The following is a 20,286-nucleotide window of genomic DNA, read 5'->3' on the forward strand; positions in this document are numbered from 1 at the left end:
AGGGGACCCAGACCTGGCAAGCTCAAATCTGGTCCACAGAAAGCTTAGGAGCCCCGCAGTGCAACACAGCCCTCAGGGATCCCCGTAGCTGGGTGCCAGCCCTATGGGGGAAGCCAGATCCGCGAATTTTATATTGAATTTCTGATCCCTGAAATTCACCTAACTCCTCAGGGTATCAGCCTTTGGACAGCTCCCTCCCTGTGCTCGCAACGGCCACTTGAGGGCGCCTCTACACCACGGCTAGTTCAATGACCCAGATCCCAAGCCCCGCCGGGTGGGGTGGGTTTCAGCTGGAAACGCCGAAAACAGACTCTAAGATCCGAAATCCCAAACTTCGCAAAATATCCCCCAATCAGCTTCCAGATGTGTCCTCCTCCCTCACTGCACCCTACAACAGTCTCCCAATTGTGTCCCCTTATTGTCCAAAATCCAATTCCGTTGCAGATCGGCAGCCGGACCTGTGGGGATGGGGCTCCAGGCGGAAGCACTACCCCCCCTGTCCGGCGACCAAAAACGTCCCCCGCTTCACAAGAAAACACCGTCTGTCTCCCCAAATCAATCTGCAAAGGAGTCTTGTCCCAACAATCCCTCACCAGCCAGCCCAGTATCCGCGAATTTCTCAGCACCGCAAAGCCTCTAGTAAAAGGAAAAAAAAAACAAAAACCCTGGCCGCCGCAGCTCCGGAGCTTCAGGAGCACCCGCTACCGCGGCTCCGCCCACCCAAGGAGGGAACTTCCCGAGCCCAGCTGGGACCTCCGTTTATATATTATAGATGTATCCTCTCTGTTACCTTCCCACCGAATTGACGTCCAGACACCTTCCAACCAGCAAAAATCCCCGAAACAGCGCGGTCCCAAAGAGCCTTCAACGCTGCCCAGCCGCCCCCTGCAGAGACACTACCAGGCAAGCTCACGCAGCCACCATCTTGCGGAAAAGCCCCAAAATGCAGTTACTTTTAACATTAGGTAGGAACCTATTAACTTAGAAGCTTACAGTTTCAAGGCTGAGAAAAATGTCCAAACCAAGGTATCATCAGGCATTCATTTCTCCCCAAAGCCTGGCTGCTCATGATCCTGACTCCTTTGTCACATGACAAGGCACAATGCAATGTCTGCTGGTCTCCCCCTTTTCTTCCAGGTTTCATTGCTTTCAGTTTCTTGTTTCCATGCCTCTCTCTGACTGAATTTCATTCTGTTATGGAGGACTTTAGTAAGAGGATTAAGACCCATCCTGAGCTACAACTTAAGTCAAAAGATTGTAATTACAATAGGTTTACACTCACAGGAATGGATTAGCTTTAAGAACATGATATTTTGGAGTTGATACCCCTTTAAACCAATGCAGGTTCAAAGGAGCAAATCAGTAAAGAGTTGTGGGTAACAGGCAAAAGAATCCAACACAAGATGAGAATAAGAAAATCCCCAGGTTGATGATGAAGTGATTTCCCAGAAAGGCGGTTGTGCAGCAGGTCAAGTAGCAACAGTCCACACTAGAGCAAATCAGAACAGCCTTCAGAAGTGTCTCTAAGAAGATGGAATTGATAGAATACATGATATATTTGAAGTATTTAGAGGTTTAAACAATTGTGGAAGAATTCAGGAATAAATTTGGAAGAAATCTAAACAAAAATTTTAAAATTAGTTACAACTGGTATGAAAACAAAATTGTGCCAAAAAGGAAAGTGTTCCTTCCTGGGTGGCTCATCTGTGAATGGCATTTACTAAGTTATAATAATGTAAATACTGAATGTTGGTGTAATAAAAATTTTAGCTATACTGGGAGAGTGAGGGTATGGAGAATTTGCATGTTTGTGGTGTCAGGTTTCGGTAAAGAGCTGACTTATAATCTTCTGTAGTGAAAAGTCCATAGATAATAGTAAAACTTAAAAAAAAAAAGACATTAGGAAGTAAGAGCATAAATATGTGCTTTACAGTTTTGGATGTAAATATCAAAAGTAATAGTAAAAGAGTTGATAGTGGTGATGTCCCTTGGGAACAGGAAATAAGATGAGGATAGGAGAAGTGCTGTTTTCTTAATATGTCTTATAGAATTATTTCTCTTTAAGCTGTGTATATGGACACATTTGTTAAAATAACTAAACTGAAAACTATACACACAAATACACATATATAAAATATAAAGTTGTGTGGTGAATTCACATGCTCTTCCTTAGTACTAGAAAGAAGCTGTCACAAGCTTGTCATATGTTCTCAGTTGTAGCTCAATTTATTCTCCCTCTTAATTCTTCTCTTACCTTGAATAAAATAGACTCTCCTTAACTTTTAAGCCTGCCTACATTTCCCAACTGGGATCTCTACAAAGGGTTTTCTTAAAAGTTTTATCTTTTTCTCTTTGTAGCAGTTTAAATATAATACAGCATAAAAGGGTGTGAAGAAATTTTCAGAATAGATTTTGCCACAGAGTCAAATAAAATAACTTCTCTCTCCCAACTCCCTTATTTCTCCTTCAGAGCACAGAGCAGTCATGGAAGCTGCTTTTGTATATGGGACCACGTACCAGTTTGTCTTAACCACAGAAATTGCTCTTTTGGAAAGTATTGGGTATGTATAAGAGACATATATCAAGACTTTTAAGTTTTTAAAAATTATTCACTTATTTCGGATTTCCATAAAACTCTTACAGCATGGGTTTATCAGAAAGGAACCATAAGCAGATTTGAATATATAAAGGAAGTCTAAAATCTTTTTTTTTTAAAAAAGATTTATTTATTTATTTAATTCCCCTCCTCTCCCGGTTGTCTGTTCTCTGTGTCCATCTGCTGCGTCTTGTTTCTTTGTCCGCTTCTGGTGTCGTCAGCAGCATGGGAAGTGTGGGCGGCGCCATTCCTGGGCAGGCTGCACTTTCTTTTGCGCTGGGCGGCTCTCCTCATGGGTGCACCCCTTGTGCGTGGGGCTCCCCTACGCGGGGGACACCCCTGCGTGGCGCGGCACTCCTTGCGCGCATCAGCACTGCGCATGGCCAGCTCCACACGGGTCAAGGAGGCCCGGGGTTTGAACCACGGACCTCCCATGTGGTAGATGAATGCCCTAACCACTGGGCCAAGTCCATTTCCCAGGAAGTCTAAAATCTAATTCGTTTCTGCCATCTTCTGTGCAGTCTGAAAATGAGTAAATATACAGAAGTGGTATTAGACTAAGATGATGAAAGGCAATGTGGATAAGCCACAAGACCTGATACCGTGAGTTGTCCAGTGAGGCACCTTAGGAATAGATCCTCCACAGCGATCAAGTAGGGAATAAAAAATGGCTTTTATAACTAAGCTCTGGAAATGCTTTATCAGAGTTCTGTAATGAACTTTGTCATAATTTTAAATAGATTTAAGTACAGTTTTTGAGCAGAATGTTTTAAATGTTTGTTTTCTTTGTCAGTTTACGATTCTAACTAGAAGCCTGCTTATCCTTGACTGTTTTTGGCTAAGCAACTTAGGGTTAAAGTTTTTCTTTCCTTTAGTACTTAAGGACACAAGGAATGAGCAGAGCATTTTCAAGACCTAAGTCTGGCTTCAGATAGCTATTCAGGAAAATTAATCCAAAGCAAGGCAAAAAGGTGATTGTGTTATTTTTTAATGCCATGCAAGAGTTTTTTTTGAAAAAATGAGTCCTGTTGACCTCAGAAAACAGTAATTCTATTTGATTTACTATATATAATTGACTAAGGTCCAGACATTTTACAACTCTGTAAATGTAAAGGTTAATGCACAGAAAACTCATAAGGTGAAATGATTTTTTGGAGGGGCAGGCAGAGAAGAAAGCCCCTATAAAAAGAAGTTACGTGTTTATTGCCCTGTAGGACGTTAACCAGCATTCCTTTTCCATTAGTCTTTTTGTACTGAACTAACTACATCATTCTGTTGAATTCCTCATTCATGTATTTAAAATATAGCCTTAATAAGAGTTTATTATTTATACAAGAGTTATGTTTTTTTGTTTTTTTTTTTTTGAGAATTATGCTGACAGTACCATAAATGCTGACAATACTTGCTGTGAGTAGTCACTGAGTTCCAACATATAATAAACAGGCACAGTACTGTTCTGAAAGCTTTTTTATTTTTCCTCATTTTCTAAATGGGAATTTTAAAATGTGCAGGTATTGTATTTTTCATGTACTTTGGAGTATTCAATGTGTTTAGAATGTTTATTCATGGATAAGAATTTATCCATGGATGAGACGATGGTGAGGAGTCACACCTGAACTGGGAAGAACTATAGATTCTGAATGCAGTAGTCCAATGACATCACTTCTGGATGAAGTAGCTGACTATGGCTTTGGGTTATCTCCCCATAAGGGAGGGGTGAAAACATTTCTTTGGTTTGCTCATTTCATTTATTCATTCATTCAAATGAATTAAACACCTTTGTGCTAGGCACTATTCCAGGTGCTGGGGCTATAACATTGCATAAGACTACTATATTAATTACTATATCATGTTGGGCCTGAATATGCTTGAAATTATGTCTTTTAAGAAGGGTATATATGATAGGCAATAAAAGAGATAGCATACCTTAGAAAATCTTTACTTCTTGCTCTCTATCCATACTTCCCCCTTCTTTCTTTTTTAGGGGGTACAGGACCTTGTATGTGGAAAGCATGCACTCAGCCACTGAGCTATATCTGCTCCCCAAGGAGAGTTGTATTTTTTTTTCGTTTGTTTGTTTTTAGGAGGTACCAGGGATTGGACCCAGGACCTCATACATGGGAAGCCAGTGCTCAACCACTTGAGCTACATTTGCTCCCCCATACTCCCTTCTTAAAGAATCTATGGACAGGCTAGGAAGGGTGTTACCCCTGCCCCATACATATCAGTTACTTAAAATCAGAAAATCAGAGGTGGGCAACTATCCTTGGACCAGCCAATTCATTGGTTTGCCTGAACAAATGAGACCCTCTCTCCCAGGAACTTATAATTGGGCATGGAGAAACTGGATTGCACAGCATGGTATCTGTCTTGCACTTGGGAATTGTTTTGCCAACATAGACTTGAAGCAGAGATGGTGTATTTGCAGAGAAATTTGGGACTTGAAAAGTGTTCATGACAGAAGGAAGGTCCCTGAACTGTTGCTTTTCTTGTCTTTACATTTATTCTGGTGTCTGCCTTTTCTCTGATTCAACTATTTGTATTTTCTTTGTATTCTGAATACAAATATTTGTATTCTCTAAACTTCCAATAAAGTAAATTGCATCCCTTTTTGTTTGCTTAAATTAGTTGGATGAATTTCTTTCCCCTTTTTTCCTTCTCCTCCCCAATTTGGGGCAGAATGAAATATTTCTGTTTCTCATAGCATTTTGTATGTTTACCTAATATTGTATTTATAATGTATATTTTAATTATTTGTTTACTAAATGTATCCCTTTTAGTTTGAGCTCCTCAAGGATTTGAATTGTCTTATTTGTTATTGTCTCTTGTATTTAGTACCGGCTTTATGCATAGTAGACATTAAGTAAATTTTTAGCAAGCCTTTAACCATTTAATCTATTAGAAATTACTGTGTTATTAAATTAGAAAGTCAGCAAATCTCAGATGCTCAGTATAAGTATGTACCTAGAATTAAAATAACATTTAAAAAATAACATTTTGGAGTATTTTACCAAACTCTACTAATGCCATATGGAGATTTAAAAAATACTTTTTAATTTTGGCAAAACTTACCCACACTATAAGTTTATCTTTGAATTCTCATATTTAAGGAAATGCCAGAACTCAAATTATAAGCCATATTTGCCAAGTTTTGTTATATTTCGGATACAAACTCACAAACTCCCACAAATTGTCACATGGTTTCTATCTTAAGGCATGTTTTGGCTGTAGTTTATTCAAAACAGCTTTAGGTTTAAATTAAACCTAGAAAATTTGTGTAACAAAGCTTTATTTAGCATAGCTCTAGAAAAGCAACTATATTTGAGGATAATATCATTGTCTATAAGGTGACAGCTTTTTATTTAAAAAAAAAAATGCAGGCCTGCCTAATACCTAATTTAGAAGCTATCATATGAAAGAGTTCAGGAAAAATATTTTTTATATGACTCACATGGGTTGTTCGAATATTAAGGTTTATTTTCTTTAATATGCCATATCCTCTTCTTTGCATAAGTCCATTTTATTTTAACATTATACTCTTACATGCTTTTTACCAAAGTAGTAATTCGAAAAGCAGAAAAGTTAAGACAGAAATTTGTTGTTATATCTTTTTGAATGGTAGAAAGCTCACACATTGAACTTCATTAAGTGGATCTGCCCCTGATTTTTAAATTTGCAGCACCGAGGACATAGAATATGCACATCTTTACTTTTTTCATTGCAAACCCGTCTTGGACTTGACCCAGCAATGCAGAAGAACACTAATGGAACAGCCATTGACTACACTGAACATTCATCGATTTTTAAAGACAATGGAAGCACCTTTGCTTGTATGTATCTTATTTAGTACATTAGATAATTTATATGTAAGATTTATTATGGTTTGAGTCACAGATGTGACTTTTACTTAGATGCACTAAAGTTTCCTAAAGTTGTTGCTCATGAATTTTATTTTGCTGCTTTTTTAAACTATTTTTGTTTTTTAGATCGATAATAAGGAAGATTCTCTGATCTTATTTCTTTACTGTGTTTGCTATATTTATCAGGAATTGTGTAATCTTAATTTTGAAGCTAAAAAACTAAAACTTTGAAGACTTTGTAATAACTTAGGATTCAATTAGGTGTGAATTCACTTGAGAGCATGGCATTGTAAACAATCAAGGGCTCTATTTATATTGGGTTCTATGTGAATTGCTACCCCTGAAACAAACATTTTCCAAACAGTGTGAATGGTGCTCCCTGGAATTGAAGGTCAGTGCCTGGTTGGGGATCCAAGCTAAGAATCCAGAGCTGGATGTCAGCCCGAAGGGCTTGTTAGAGATAGGCAAAGAAGCACAGACTAGTGGACTTTTACAGACCCGAACAGAGCCAATGAATACAGAGTGGAGAAAAGGAGACAGAAATTAGAATGATTCCTTGAGACTTTTGGTAGATGGCTAAGGTTTTACCGTTGTGGGGGTAGAAAGATGTTAAAACGTTCTGGTACATTTTGGTACTTTAAACATTTGGCCGTATTAGTATTTGAGATTGTTTTGTGTTCTTGCGGAATAGACTGGAGGTGAAAAACAAAGTAAGTCCAAACACTTTTATAGGAAGCACATCTAAGACTAAAATTTGATAAAGCTGAGTTATGCTTTTTGCTGGCATAGTAAACTAGAAGGAAATAGAGAGATTTTGGAAGTTACTGCCTTAAATTTGCTGATTTGTTACAGGTTCTTATCTACAGAGACTTACTAGTAGTTGACTTGGAATTAGTATTTCTTACTTTGTTTTTATTCCCTCACAGACCCTCTGATTTTCTTCCTCTTCTTACATCACTCTTAGCTATTCCTCCTTTAGTATCTTCTACTTCAATGTTACAGTATACAAGCCTTTGAGGCTCAATTAAGTTTGGGTTTTGTATGGTTAGTAAGATGCTTTGCAAACCAGCCTGGGCTAATGGGTCCAGGATTGAGAAAATTTAGTGTGAATACAATAACTTTATCTATAAACATTAATTGAAATAGAAACTGGAATTCAGACTTTTAAAAGCTGTTTTGTGTGTCTGATCATTACAATTATATGCATCATCATTCTTTCACTTCTAAGCATATGAAAATCAGATGTAGATTCTTTTTCATGTGTTTGTGTTTACTTGTGTTTTTAAGTAGATAAGGTACTTGGAAACTATTATTATCGTGGATATAAAATACAACTGTGCCTTATCATGATGGGGACATGTTTTTTTTCCCCTCCCCCCGCCTGCTGTTTTTGCTGTCTGTGTCCATTCGCTGTGTGATCCTCTGTATCTATTTCTCTTTTTGTCTTCTCATCTTTCTCCTCTAGGATTCACTGGGATTCGATCCTAGGGACCTGTGATGTGGAGAAAGGTTCCCTGTCAATTGCGCCACCTCAGGTCCTGGTCTCTGCTCTGCTTCACCTTGACTCTTGCCTTCGTCTCTCTCTTGTTGTATCATCATCTTGCTGCATGACTCACTTGTGCGGGCACTGGCTCACCACATGGGCACTCGGCTCGCTGCACAGGCATTTGGCTTGCTGCACAGGCACTCCTGTGTGGGCACTGGCTCATTGCGCAGACATGCTTTCTCTTTTTCTTTTTTTACCAGGAGGCCCCAGAGATTGAACCCAGGTCCTCCCATATGGTAGGTGGAAGCCCTATCACTTGAGCCACAGCCACTTCCTGACATGTCATTTTAATCCTGCCAAACTAAGAATAAATCTTGAGCATAGCATTTTCACATGGGTTTCAATGTCATGTCTATTAAGTGAGATTCTAGCAGGCATGAAATTACCCTATACTTGTTCTTAAGTTTCCTGACCATGAAAAGAGATGGGAAAATGTTCAGTTATTGTCCTGATGACTAATAATACCAAGAACATTGTGGAATGCTGATAGTTTTCTCCATGATGGAGTCTATTTATATCTGGTATAGAGAAGGAAACCATTTATCTGAATCCCCAAAAGAATCATTGAATGCAAATATCTGATAAAATGTTAAAAAATAGATAAGTGTATATATATCTATATATAGTAATCATTTTTCAGAAGATTTTAATTCATTTTGTGTTTGTGCATATGATATAGATAGTTCTTTGTCTCAGACAGATCCAAGACACTTGAGTTATATCAAACCTTCTCTTTTATATAGGTGATTAGAAGGCTGCTATTATTATGGTTTATTCATTTATCTTCTAGTTTTTGAGGATAGTGTGCAATATTGTACAGCAAGATGTTGGTTCCTGATATTATATCCTTTCTTTTAAAATTAATTTTAAAGTTATTTAAGTGATTTAATAATTCATGAATTTTAGAAAATTAGAGATAATCCCACTTCTAATGCAAGAGTTTCTGTTACTTTTATGTATTCACTTATACTGATTTCTGCTTATATTTATGTATTTTTTAGTTGTAACTTTTATGATTTTACTCTGCCATTATTTTTTCTACTTATCTGCCCTTCCTTTGTTATATCTTTTTACTAGGATGAATGTTTTCTAGGGTTTCCATAACAAAGGACCACAAACTTGGTACTTTGAATTTATTTTGAATTTATATAATTTGAATTTCTATATTTATATAATTTGAATTTATTCTCTCACAGTTCTGGAGGACAGAAGTCCAAATTTCAAGGTGTTGGCAGGACCATGCTCTCTTTGAAAGCTCTTGGGGAGGATCTTTCTTGTCTTTTACTAGTTACTGGCAATCCTTTGCTTGTAGACACATCACTCCAATCTTTGCCACCTTCATCACATGGTATTCTCCATGTGTCCGAATTTCCCTTTTCTTATAAAAACTCCACTGATTGGATTTGTGGCCCATCCTAATGCAATATGATCTCACCCTAACTGGTCTAATTACATTTATAAAGACCCTATTTCCAAATAAGGTCACATTTACAGGTAGTGGAGGTTAGGACTCTAATGTATCTTTTTGGGAGATACAACCCTTGGATATTTGCTCTTCAGAGAGTTTTCCCCTTGATTTTTTTCTTTTTTTTCTCTTATACTCTCTGGAAAATTGTGTTTTCCAAAGATGGCTACAATAGTGTCTGCCATCCACATGCTACTTTAAAAATGTGACTCTGATAATCCTTCCATCTATTGGTTATATCAGTGTCTACTTATCTTGAACCTGGCTAGGTCATTTGACTGCCTTGACCAATAGAGTGTGGCTGAAGTGATGCTGTGTGACTTCTGAGGCTAGGTCATAAAAATGCCATACATGTCTGCCTTGCTCTCTTGGGCTGCTCACTCTTGGAATTGTAAGCTAGACACTAGACAAAAAATAAGCAAAGAAAAAGAAATATTTTTCAGGTCACATATTTCTCTGGAGCTCCTGTATTGTATATCTAACTAATTAGATGTCTCTCTTCTTAAGCTCAGTATGTCCAATATTAAGGTGTTGTCTTTCCCCACCACCTATTTTTTCCCCATTACCTTGGTTGACTTATGTTCTAGTCATATTTACTAGAAACCTGGAAATTCATCCTCAGTTCTTATATCTTCCCATTTATAATTTTACATCTTCAATATCTTTTGATTCTTGCCTTCTAACTACCAATACTTTAATCCAAGTCCTCAGCATTTCTTATCTGGGTTATTTTAGTAATAGCAACTGATCTGGTCTCTATTCCCTTATTTTTGCTCCCCATCACTGGCAGAATATTTTTAAACATGTCTATGTCCTTGACATGGTAATTCTTACAATTTATAAACAGCTTCACTTTAGTTATGGATTAAAGCCATAGTTTCTTAGCAGCATATCCATGGTTTTTAATTTTTTTAAAGATTTGTTTATTTCTTTTCCCATCCCCCTCCCCTCTGTTGTCTGCTCTCTGTGTCCATTCACTGTGTATTCTTCTGTGTCTGCTTGCATTCTTGGCAGCACTGGCAATCTGTCTCTTTTTGTTGTGTCATCTTTCTGTATCAGTTCTCCGTGTGTGTGGCACCACTCCTGGGCAGGCTGCGCTTTTTTCACGTGGGGAGGCTCAGTATGGGGTGCACTCTTTGCTTGTGGGTCTCCCCTATGCGGGGGACACCCCAGCATGGCACAGCTCATGCCAGCTCACCACATGGGCCACGAGGCCCTGGGTTTGAACGCTGGACCTCCCATATGGTAGGTGGACGCTCTATCAGTTGAGCCAGGTCTGCTTTCCCCATGGTTTTTAATGATCTGGTCTATTGCCAGACCTCTATCCTTACTGCCTATTCTTCCCTTTTACTTCATCATACTGAATCATTTACTATACTCCAAATATACAGAGAGGAAATCAGGCTCTTCTCCTTCAGTATGTTCCATTCATTCAGATTTTTGGCAGAATTCAGTTCCTTTTGATTGTGGTATCAGAGTCCCCATTTTCTTGCTGGCTTTTGACTGGGGGTTGCTCTCAGATCCTATGGGTTGCTTTCAGGCCCTATCCCCAGGGTCCTCTCACAACACTGCAGCTTGATTCTTCAAAACCAGCAGACAGTCTCACTATGTGCTATGACAGAGTCTTAAATAATGTAACCTAATCAAAGGAATGACCAGCCTGCAGGTTCTTCCGATACTCAGGGGGAGGGGATTATCTGAGACATGTATGCCAGGGGTCAGGAATCTTATGGGGCCATCTAAGAATACTGTTTATCATAGGTAAGTATAGGAGTCTCCCTTGAAATTTTTTTTGGATTTTAAAAAATCTTTAATAATTGGACAGCTTGCAAGACTATACCTTCCTAAATATCTGCCTTTATAAACTATATTGGTTTTTCAATAGGCCCTTTCAACCTGGCAACTTGTATCCTCCATTTATGGGAAATTTTTTGGTTTGTATCTGTGGTGATTTCTTCCCTTCTATTTTCCTTCTTTTGGTTTTTCTGGGACTCCTATTATTTGAATGTTGGACCTATTGGATTAGTCCTTCATTTTTCTTATATATTTTCCATCTCTATTTTTTGTTCTATTTTCTGGGAGACTTATTTCAATTTATTTGTCAGTTCTTTATGGATGCATTTTCTTCTCATCTCCTTGAGGTTATCAGTGATGGTTTTCTGACCTTTCTCCTTCTGTATAGTTTGTATTTCCTTTATGTAATTATTATTTTTTCTATTTGTTTTGGTCTCTATCTTTAATGTTAGAAATTCTCTTCAGCTGGTTGTTAATCCCTGGATATCCATTTATTATTTAGAATATTGAGCTAAAAAGCTGACTGGACGGTCTGAGAATGTCAGTGAGACTTGTTGACTTTGAGCTCCATAGAATGATCAGGCCTAGGATGATTTGGGGGAACCCTGTCAGTATCTAGGCATTTCCTTGGGGTTACTCAAGATCTCCAGATAAACCTTCTTCTGGAGGGCAGAGGCCTGGCTACTAACATTCTGGGAACTGAGTGGGGGACGTCTCAGCATTCATTACTTAATCCCCTTTATTTTGACAGGGTATTCACACTCTTAGCTGTTCCTGAATCCCCCAGATTTCTTTTGCTGTTGGGGAGGACAGCTGCCTAAACTCATGGAGTTGGGGAGGGGAACCTGGGGATCTAACTGCTTCTCAAAAGCTTTTACCTCGTCTTCATTTGAAAGTCTTCCAGCCATTCCCTTCAATATTTCATTCCCAGCTCCAGAGATGTCAGGAACTGAGTTCCTGGGAATTTTAGAATTCTGCTCTTTAGATTGAATTGTATCTTAGCTGTCCCTTTTCATGACTTGGGTTTTCGTTTTATAGTTGTTATTCTGACCTCCAGCTTCCAAAATTTTGCTGCCTTACCTCTTTTCCTTTTGTCACATCTTTTGTATTTATTTCATTTGAAAAATTCCTCTGCTGTAGTTTTTGTGGGATTACTGGAGGGAGTGAAATTAGATGTGTGTATTTAGTCTGTTAACTCACAAGTTCCTCATTGTTCTGTAATGTGTTAATTATGTTAAATTATTTTTCAGTTATGTCTTTATCGGTGCCATACTGTTTTAATAGTTGTTGCTTTGTAAAATGCTTATTCCTTATAGTTGCAATTTTATTTTTAATTTCTTACAAAATTTATTAGTTTTTTAAATGTTTAAACTCATTGGGATCCTTAGACAGGAAATTATGGGACCATTTTTCTTAATGTTGGATTTATTTCACAGACTTTTTAAAAACTCATGATTTTATTAATAAGAACTAGTTGAGTTTAAATCCAAATGTTGGGACATTATTATCACACAGTAACGGCATTTTATTTTATTTATTTTTTCAAATGAAGACTGAAGTTGCTGAAGATCCTCAACAAGTATCAACTATTCATCTCCAACTAGGATTACCTCTGGTTTTTATTGTTAGTCAACAAGCCACATATGAGGCTGATAGAAGAACTGCAGAATGGGTTGCTTGGCGTCTTCTGGGGAAAGCAGGAGTTCTACTCTTGTTAAGGTATAAAAGTTGGATATTTACTATATTTAGCAAAACACTAATATTTTACTCATTTTTAAATATGGTAATCTATTTATTAATAAACTCAAATTTCTAATAGATTCTAATACAGTTAGAACCAGTTGCTGAGTTAAAATCTGTACATTAATTATAAGCTTGATTAAAAGTTAGATTTTAAAATCTTACTGAGAGATGGAGGCTAGAAATTCTGGTCTGTATTTATGTGTGAAGTTTCTCAGATTCCCTAAATTTTGTACTCTTTTTGCATAAATATTGTGTAGTATGTGAATTATAGTTCTATTCTAGAGTGTCATCATAAATAACTAGATTAGCAACTTAAAACATTTATTTCTGTTTTGAAAAAGGGACTTTTTGGAAATGAACATTCCTCAGCACACTAATGTGGTCTTCAAAAGAGAAGAGGTTAGTCATTTTATTTATTGTTCTACAATGTCTGCTTACTTAAAGAAAGTTAATACATGTGATCTTAAAAATAAAACATGCTTACTATGTTAAATAAAAATTCCATAAATTGCCACTATTCAAAAATTAGTTGCTGTTAACATTTTGGTATATTTTTTAATGTGTAAGATAATACACACACGCACATACATATATTTTAAAGAAAATGAGGCTTATGCTATATATCCAATTCTGTTATGATCTTTTTTTCGTGTTTACTTGTTCAGTTTATATATCATGATTTAATGATAGCCACACTGTTAGATATTTAGTCTGTTTTTTTTTTAAGATTTATTTTTTATTTATTTCTCTCCCCTTCTCCCCCTCCCTAGTTGTCTGCTCTCTGTGTCCATTCGCTGTGTGTTTTCAGCACTCTGTGTACAGTGTTACTCCTGCGCTTTTTTCACATGGGGCAGCTCTCCTAACGGTGTGCACTCCTTGCACGTGGGGCTTCCCTACACAGGGGACACCCCTGCGTGGTGCAGCACTCCCTGCACGCATCAGCACTGTGCATGGGCCAGCTCATCACATGGGCCAGGAAGCCCTGGGTTTGAACCCTGGACTTCCCATGTGGTAGGCAGACGCTCAATCAGTTGAGCCAAATTCACTTCCCTAGACTGTTTCATTACTTGCTATTGTGTTATGATACCTTTATATCCTGTTTTGAATATCATTGGTTCTTTTGTTTGGTTAAATTCCTGGAAGTGATATTTGTCAAAGGAAATGAGAATTTTTAAGGCTTTTAAAATACATTATCAAATTGCCCTCCAGTAAAGTTATACTTCACTAGCAGGGTTTAGAATTCCTGTTTCTTAAATTTCTTTGTCAATCCGAGCATTAACATCTTAAAAAATAAAAACTTTTTTGTAGGCAATACAAATTTCTTATTTGAATTTGTATGTCTTTGATTACTAGTGAGTTTGAACATTTTTTCTTAGGCTTATTGGTCATTTATTTTTCCTTTGTAAATTTCTATTAGTGTACTTTGCCCATTTTTTCCTGTTGAAGTATCTCTCTTTTTCTTAATTTTTGTGAACTCTTTATTCTTAACATCATTTAAATATTATATAAATATGCTGAAATGTTGGTTAATTTGTTTAAGAACTGCCAGACAGTTTAAAATTTAGATTCTCTTGCCTACGTCTATGGTAATACTAGGCTAAGAAGCAGAAGACTTCAGTTTTGTTTCTCACTAGTTATGGAATCAGATGAATGAATTAATTTTTCCAAAGCTCATTTTTCTCACTTGTGAAGTAGTCATAAAGCCTCACCTTCTAACTTACAAGACTAGGGAAAATGGGAACAATTTTTGGGAACTATAGCATTTCAAATATGTTATAGTATATTGCAGGTATGCTTGGCCTTTGCCCAGGTTAACAGTAAAAGCATAGGAAGAAACTTCTGAAGCTATTTTTAGATAAGGACTTACAATGCTTGTTATTGGAAGCAGGTTTTATAGAAGAATTAAAGTTTGCTCTGTTTTCCCAGTTTCGAAGCCTTAAATTGTTAAAATATATTAAGAATAATTTTGTATATTGAGAGGTAAGATAGATTATATATTAGATAAGAGTCTCTGTAAAGGTGTTCTCTGTAAAGGTTGCAATAGGATTTTCTATCAGTCTCTTTTTTAAAAACAATGCAAATATTTTTTACCTCTTCAGTCAGGGTAATAATATTAATGCTTTCTCTCTCCTTTCTTGTACCCCTTCTGGCATAGGGTTAGAGGAGTCCTAAAGTACTAATACTTGTTGCACAGGTAGTATTCTATACTCATATTTCTATATTACAAGCCTTAGAATATATTATAAAGGTATAAAACATTCTGTTGGCATTGCATTAGTTCTTCACATATTTTTTTTCCTATGACAATGATTAGCAATATAGTGTTAACAGTTTATTCTACAGATTTGTACTTTCTGGTTCAAATTCTACTTTAACTCTGGGCAAATTATTTGACTTCTATATGTCTCCATTTTTTTCCATTGCAAAATGAGGAGGATTGTTATATTTATGTATATTTAATGAAGTAATGTAAAGTGTACTTAGCACAGGGCTTGACACATTGTAAGTGTTCAACAAATATTAATGATTGTTCATTAATTCAAATAAGTATTATTAAGTACCTGCTCTGTTTCAAGCATTGTCCTAGGCTCTAGGAATATGCAGTGTACAAAAATCAAGTTGCTGCCCTTATGGAGCTAATATATTAGTAGCAGGAGTCAGATAAAAGAAAAGTATAGCTAGAATGTCAGATGGTGCTAAGGACAATAGAGAAAAACAAAGCAAGTTAAGGGGAGAAGGCCGTCATGGCAGATAAGTGTGAACAAAGCAGCTATCTGACAAAAGTAGGAAGGGAGTTAACCTGTGGATTTGTGGGGAAAGTGTTCCAGGCAGAGAGAATACAACTGCAGAGGCCCTAGGAATGGGAGTTTTTTTGTGTATTAGGGTAGTGTTATTAGGAATAGTGCCAATGCTCGAGATCTTTCTATAGCTAAGTTAAAAAAAAAAAACCTTTATATTCCTTTCTTTAATATTTTATTATAAAAAGCTTCCTATATAGAGAAGCAGAAAGAGAAATAGAATGAACTCCCATTTACATACTGCCTAGATTTAGCAATTAACATTTTTTAAAAGGACAGTTACAAAAATAATACCTCATACAGAGGACTTGGACATTTCTCTATCCTCCCCAGATTACTCAGATATACCCATTTTAGCATTTTGCCACATTTACCATACTATTCATCTATACACCATTCTATTCAGCACATCTTTTTGTCCATCTATCTGTATATCTACGTGTCTGTCAATCCATTCTCTGAACACTTAAGTGTGGGTTGTATATATCATCTACTTTGAACACTTAATACTGTATATAACAACTCAGAACTCAATAATAAGGTTGAGTGGGAAGCGGACTTGGCCCAATGGATAGGGCATCCGCCTACCACATGGGAGGTCTGCGGCTCAAACCCAGGGCCTCCTTGACCCGTGTGGAACTGGCCCATGCTCAGTGCTGATGCATGCAAGGAGTGCCGTGCCACGCAGGGGTATCCCCCACGTAGGGGAGCCCCACGAGCAAGGAGTGCGCCTCGAAGGAGAGGCAATCAGTGGGAAAGAAAGTGCAGCCTGCCCAAGAATGGCACTGCACACACAGAGAGCTGACACAACAAGATGATGCAACAACAACAAAAAAGAAACACAGATACCCGGTGCCGCTGATAAGGATAGAAGCGGTCACAGAAGAACACACAGTGAATGGACACAGAGAGCAGACAACTGGGGGGGGGGGGGAGGGGGGTAAGGAAAGGGGAGAGAAATAAATGAAAAGATAATAAATCTAAAAAAGAAAAAGAAAACAACAACAACAACAAAAAACAATGTTGAGTGAAAGAAGCTATCACAAAAAATAAAAATAAAAAAGAGACCATCAGAAAATGAATACAAACTATAGAATTCTATTATATAAATTCAAAACTGGCAGCATTTTTAGATGATGGTGAAGATCAGAATAATGATTACCTTCAGGGAGGTTCATAAGAGGTAGGGACAAGAAGACAGCCTTAGGTGCTGGTAACGTTCTGCCTTAATTTGTATGTTGGTTACTCAGGTTTATCCACTTTGTGAAAATTCATCAAACTATATACTTACAATCTGTATTCTTTTCTGTGGGGATTTTATATCAATAAAAAAGTTTACTATGGCAATTATCATGTATATTTGGAATAAGTTCGGTTTAACTCCATTATAGTTATATTGGAGTCAAAATGATCTGCTTTAAATTTAATATTAAAAAAAGATGAAGATATGTGATGTCAAAGAACAAACACACTTGGAGCTCTTTTATGGCTTTATTCTAATATATAGTTTTAGCAAGGGATAACTTATTAAAATAACCTAATGTTCTAAAATGTCATATTGGGTATTAGTGAGAGAAATCCTAATGGAATAGTGTTGCGCTCAGTGGAATAGAATTTGGTATTCCTAAGATGATCTGTAGTTTTGTGTTTATAACTCAGCAGACAATTGATCTTTTTAGTGGAATTATTTTAGGTTAAGTATTATTTTGAATGGTATTTTGTGGAATAGCAAAATAATTTTGTATGGTTCTGCAATAAAAGGTATATATTTCCATTTTACATTGGGTTATATTTTATATTTCTGTTATTGTATGTTAAATGTTTCCCAAACTTTGGTATAGTACAATTTTTTACAAGAAGCAAGTGAGGCTTTTTTTCTTCAATTAAAAATTTTTTTCTTTTTAAAAGATACTTAGATTACATAAGTGTTACATAAAAAATATAGGGGATTCCCACATGCCCTGCTCTCCACAACTCCCACACTTTCACACATTAACAACATCCCTCATTAGTGTGGTACATCCATTGTAGTTGATGATCACATTTTTGACATTGCCACTAAGCATGGATTAAAGTTTACATTGTAGTTTACACTCTTTCTTGTGTAATTCTGGAGGTTATGGCAAGATAATGGCCTACATCTGTTGTTATAATGTCATTCAGGACAATTCCCAAGTCCTGAAAATGCCCCCACATTACACCCTTTCCCTGCCCTCAGAACCTCCTCTACATCACTGCCTCTTCATCAATGATATTTCTTCCATTTCTAGAATCACAGTAAGTCTATAGTAGAATACCAGTAAGTCTACTTTAGTCCATAGTTCATTCCCCAATCCTGAGAATTCTGGGATGGTGAAGTCCACTCCACATCTGATTGAGATGGGGCTTAGATCACACAGGGCTGATGGATGGGACTCGTTTGCAGTTGTAGACTCTCTCAGTTCTGTGGTATGGTAGCTGCCCATCCTCACCTCCTTTTTAGTTGTCCTGGGTGAGACCAATGAACTGGAGAGTAGGTGTTGCAACTCCGTTGAGATTCAGGGCTCACCTGGCACATGGACAGCTCAGAGATTTAAGTCCCTTGAAAGTACACCTACCAACTCTAGTACTAATTATGGGTTCAAATAGAAGGACAGAAGAGCCGTGCATAGGAAAACAACAACTGAGTTCATCTCTGTCACACTGGGGAGCATAAATTCCAAAGTAGGGCCCACTGACAAGGCACCAAACTTCTGAGCTATCTGCCTTGACTATAGTGTCTGGGTGTTGCAAGAGCTCTCGGGAGCCCCTCCATTTTGAGTAGTAACTACTTTAGCAGTCAATGAGATCCTGTTGAGTCTTGCGTAAGTGTAACCTCTGGAATGACCTCCCAACTCACTTTGAAGTCTCTTAGCCATATAAACTCATTTGTCTTTACCCTTTCCTCCTTTTGGTCAAGGTCTTTTTCCATTTACATTGCTTGTTGGTGCTTGGTAGTAATCCCTCTGTGCCAGGGAGGCTCATCCCCGAGAGTCATGTTCCTCTCTGGGGGGAAGGTAATGTATTTATATGCTGAGTTTGGCTTAGAGAGAGGCTACATTTGAGCAACATGGAGGCTCCTAGGAGGCAACTTTTAGGCACCCTATAATACTAGGCTTAAGTTTCAATTTCAAGAGAAAAGATTCATATACACAGTCATCAATATCAAGGGCCCGTCAGTGGACTATCATCCTTCAATAGTCATTACCCCTGTGCTACAGGGATTCTTGCTAATCCATTGGAGAATGTGGCAGAGCTCCTCAGGATGGGAATTTGATATTCCTTAGGTTATTGTGTGAATCTCCATCCACTGTGACAATGCCCTATGAACATTTACATATGCCTTATATATATGCAGAAGTGAGCTTCCTCCCATGTACCCGCATCACTGACACCCCACACCAATGATCCTCACCTACCACAGTTAACTCTTCTGTGATCCAAAACTTCTTCAAAAATGAAGCCAATAAGATAGCCAATTACAATTAATAAGAAAATGAAATAATGATAGTTTAAAAAATAAGAAATAAAATACAAAAAAAAATGTTTAAATAAGATAAAATAAAAATTTGGGATAATAAAAATAATGAAAAAATATTTAATTCTTTTTTGACATTTTGTCTTTCTTCACTTTAAGATCTGTTGTCCTGTATGTACAGTGACATTTTCTTCCATTTATTCCCCCAGTGTCTTACTTTTTTTTCATTTTGTCCTTAAAAAAGTTTTAGGTTATAGAAAAATCACATACGGAATACAGGGGACTCCCATATATCCAACATCCTCCCCCTTTCCCATCTTCCTCTAGTAATAACATTTTATATGTGGATGGTACATTTGTTACGACTGATACATAAATACATAGCTACCAACCATGGTCAATGATTTACATTATGGTTTACATTTTGGATCATATGTTTTTATAAACTGATGCAATTTAACTTGGCCTGTATCTATCATGTAGAACATTATCATGTAGAACACTTCCATCGCTCCCCAAATTCCCCCTAGTCCATCTGTTCTGTTCTATACTCCTCTCCTTGGGACCCAAGGCAACCACCAGTTTTCACTCCTTGGAGGGCAAGATTCATAGTTCCTTGCAACCACACTAAGGGCTTGGTCTGTCTTCCCCATTAGGCACTGCCCATACTCTCGAGAGACCCCTGTCCCTCTATTTGAGAACATGGTGGGCCTTCCCAGGATGGGAGTCCACTACCTTGCTGCTCATTATATGGATCTCCACCCACTGATATTACATACTCACACACTCCCTAGAAGCCTGCCTCAAGCATGCCATGTCCCAAATGCCCCCCATATCTAACACCCTAAACCAGCAACCCTCATTTGCCATATTGCCAAAAGAGCATTCCCAACATTGTAGTTTCAACCATGTACCCATCAATCCAGCAGTGTTCATCTGATCCCTCCCCCAACGCTGCCCCTAGTTCCATGGATAGTCCACTGCACCC

The 20,286-nt window shown here is 37.5% G+C and overlaps 1 protein-coding gene across 3 annotated transcripts in view; it reads left to right on the top strand.

The window, feature by feature from the left end:
* Positions 1 to 20,286, top strand: part of TXNDC16 (thioredoxin domain containing 16) — a 132,634-nt gene that overhangs the window by 62,523 nt on the left and 49,825 nt on the right. For all 3 annotated transcript variants that reach the window (XM_004449347.4, XM_071213933.1, XM_071213934.1), the window contains 4 exons: positions 2,471 to 2,561; positions 6,276 to 6,426; positions 12,814 to 12,980; positions 13,346 to 13,403. In XM_004449347.4, coding sequence (XP_004449404.3) covers positions 2,471 to 2,561; positions 6,276 to 6,426; positions 12,814 to 12,980; positions 13,346 to 13,403 — 467 coding nt within the window. The remainder of the gene's footprint in view (positions 1 to 2,470; positions 2,562 to 6,275; positions 6,427 to 12,813; positions 12,981 to 13,345; positions 13,404 to 20,286) is intronic.

Source organism: Dasypus novemcinctus, chromosome 3 (assembly GCF_030445035.2).
Source record: "Dasypus novemcinctus isolate mDasNov1 chromosome 3, mDasNov1.1.hap2, whole genome shotgun sequence".
Classification (NCBI taxonomy): Eukaryota; Metazoa; Chordata; class Mammalia; order Cingulata; family Dasypodidae; genus Dasypus; species Dasypus novemcinctus.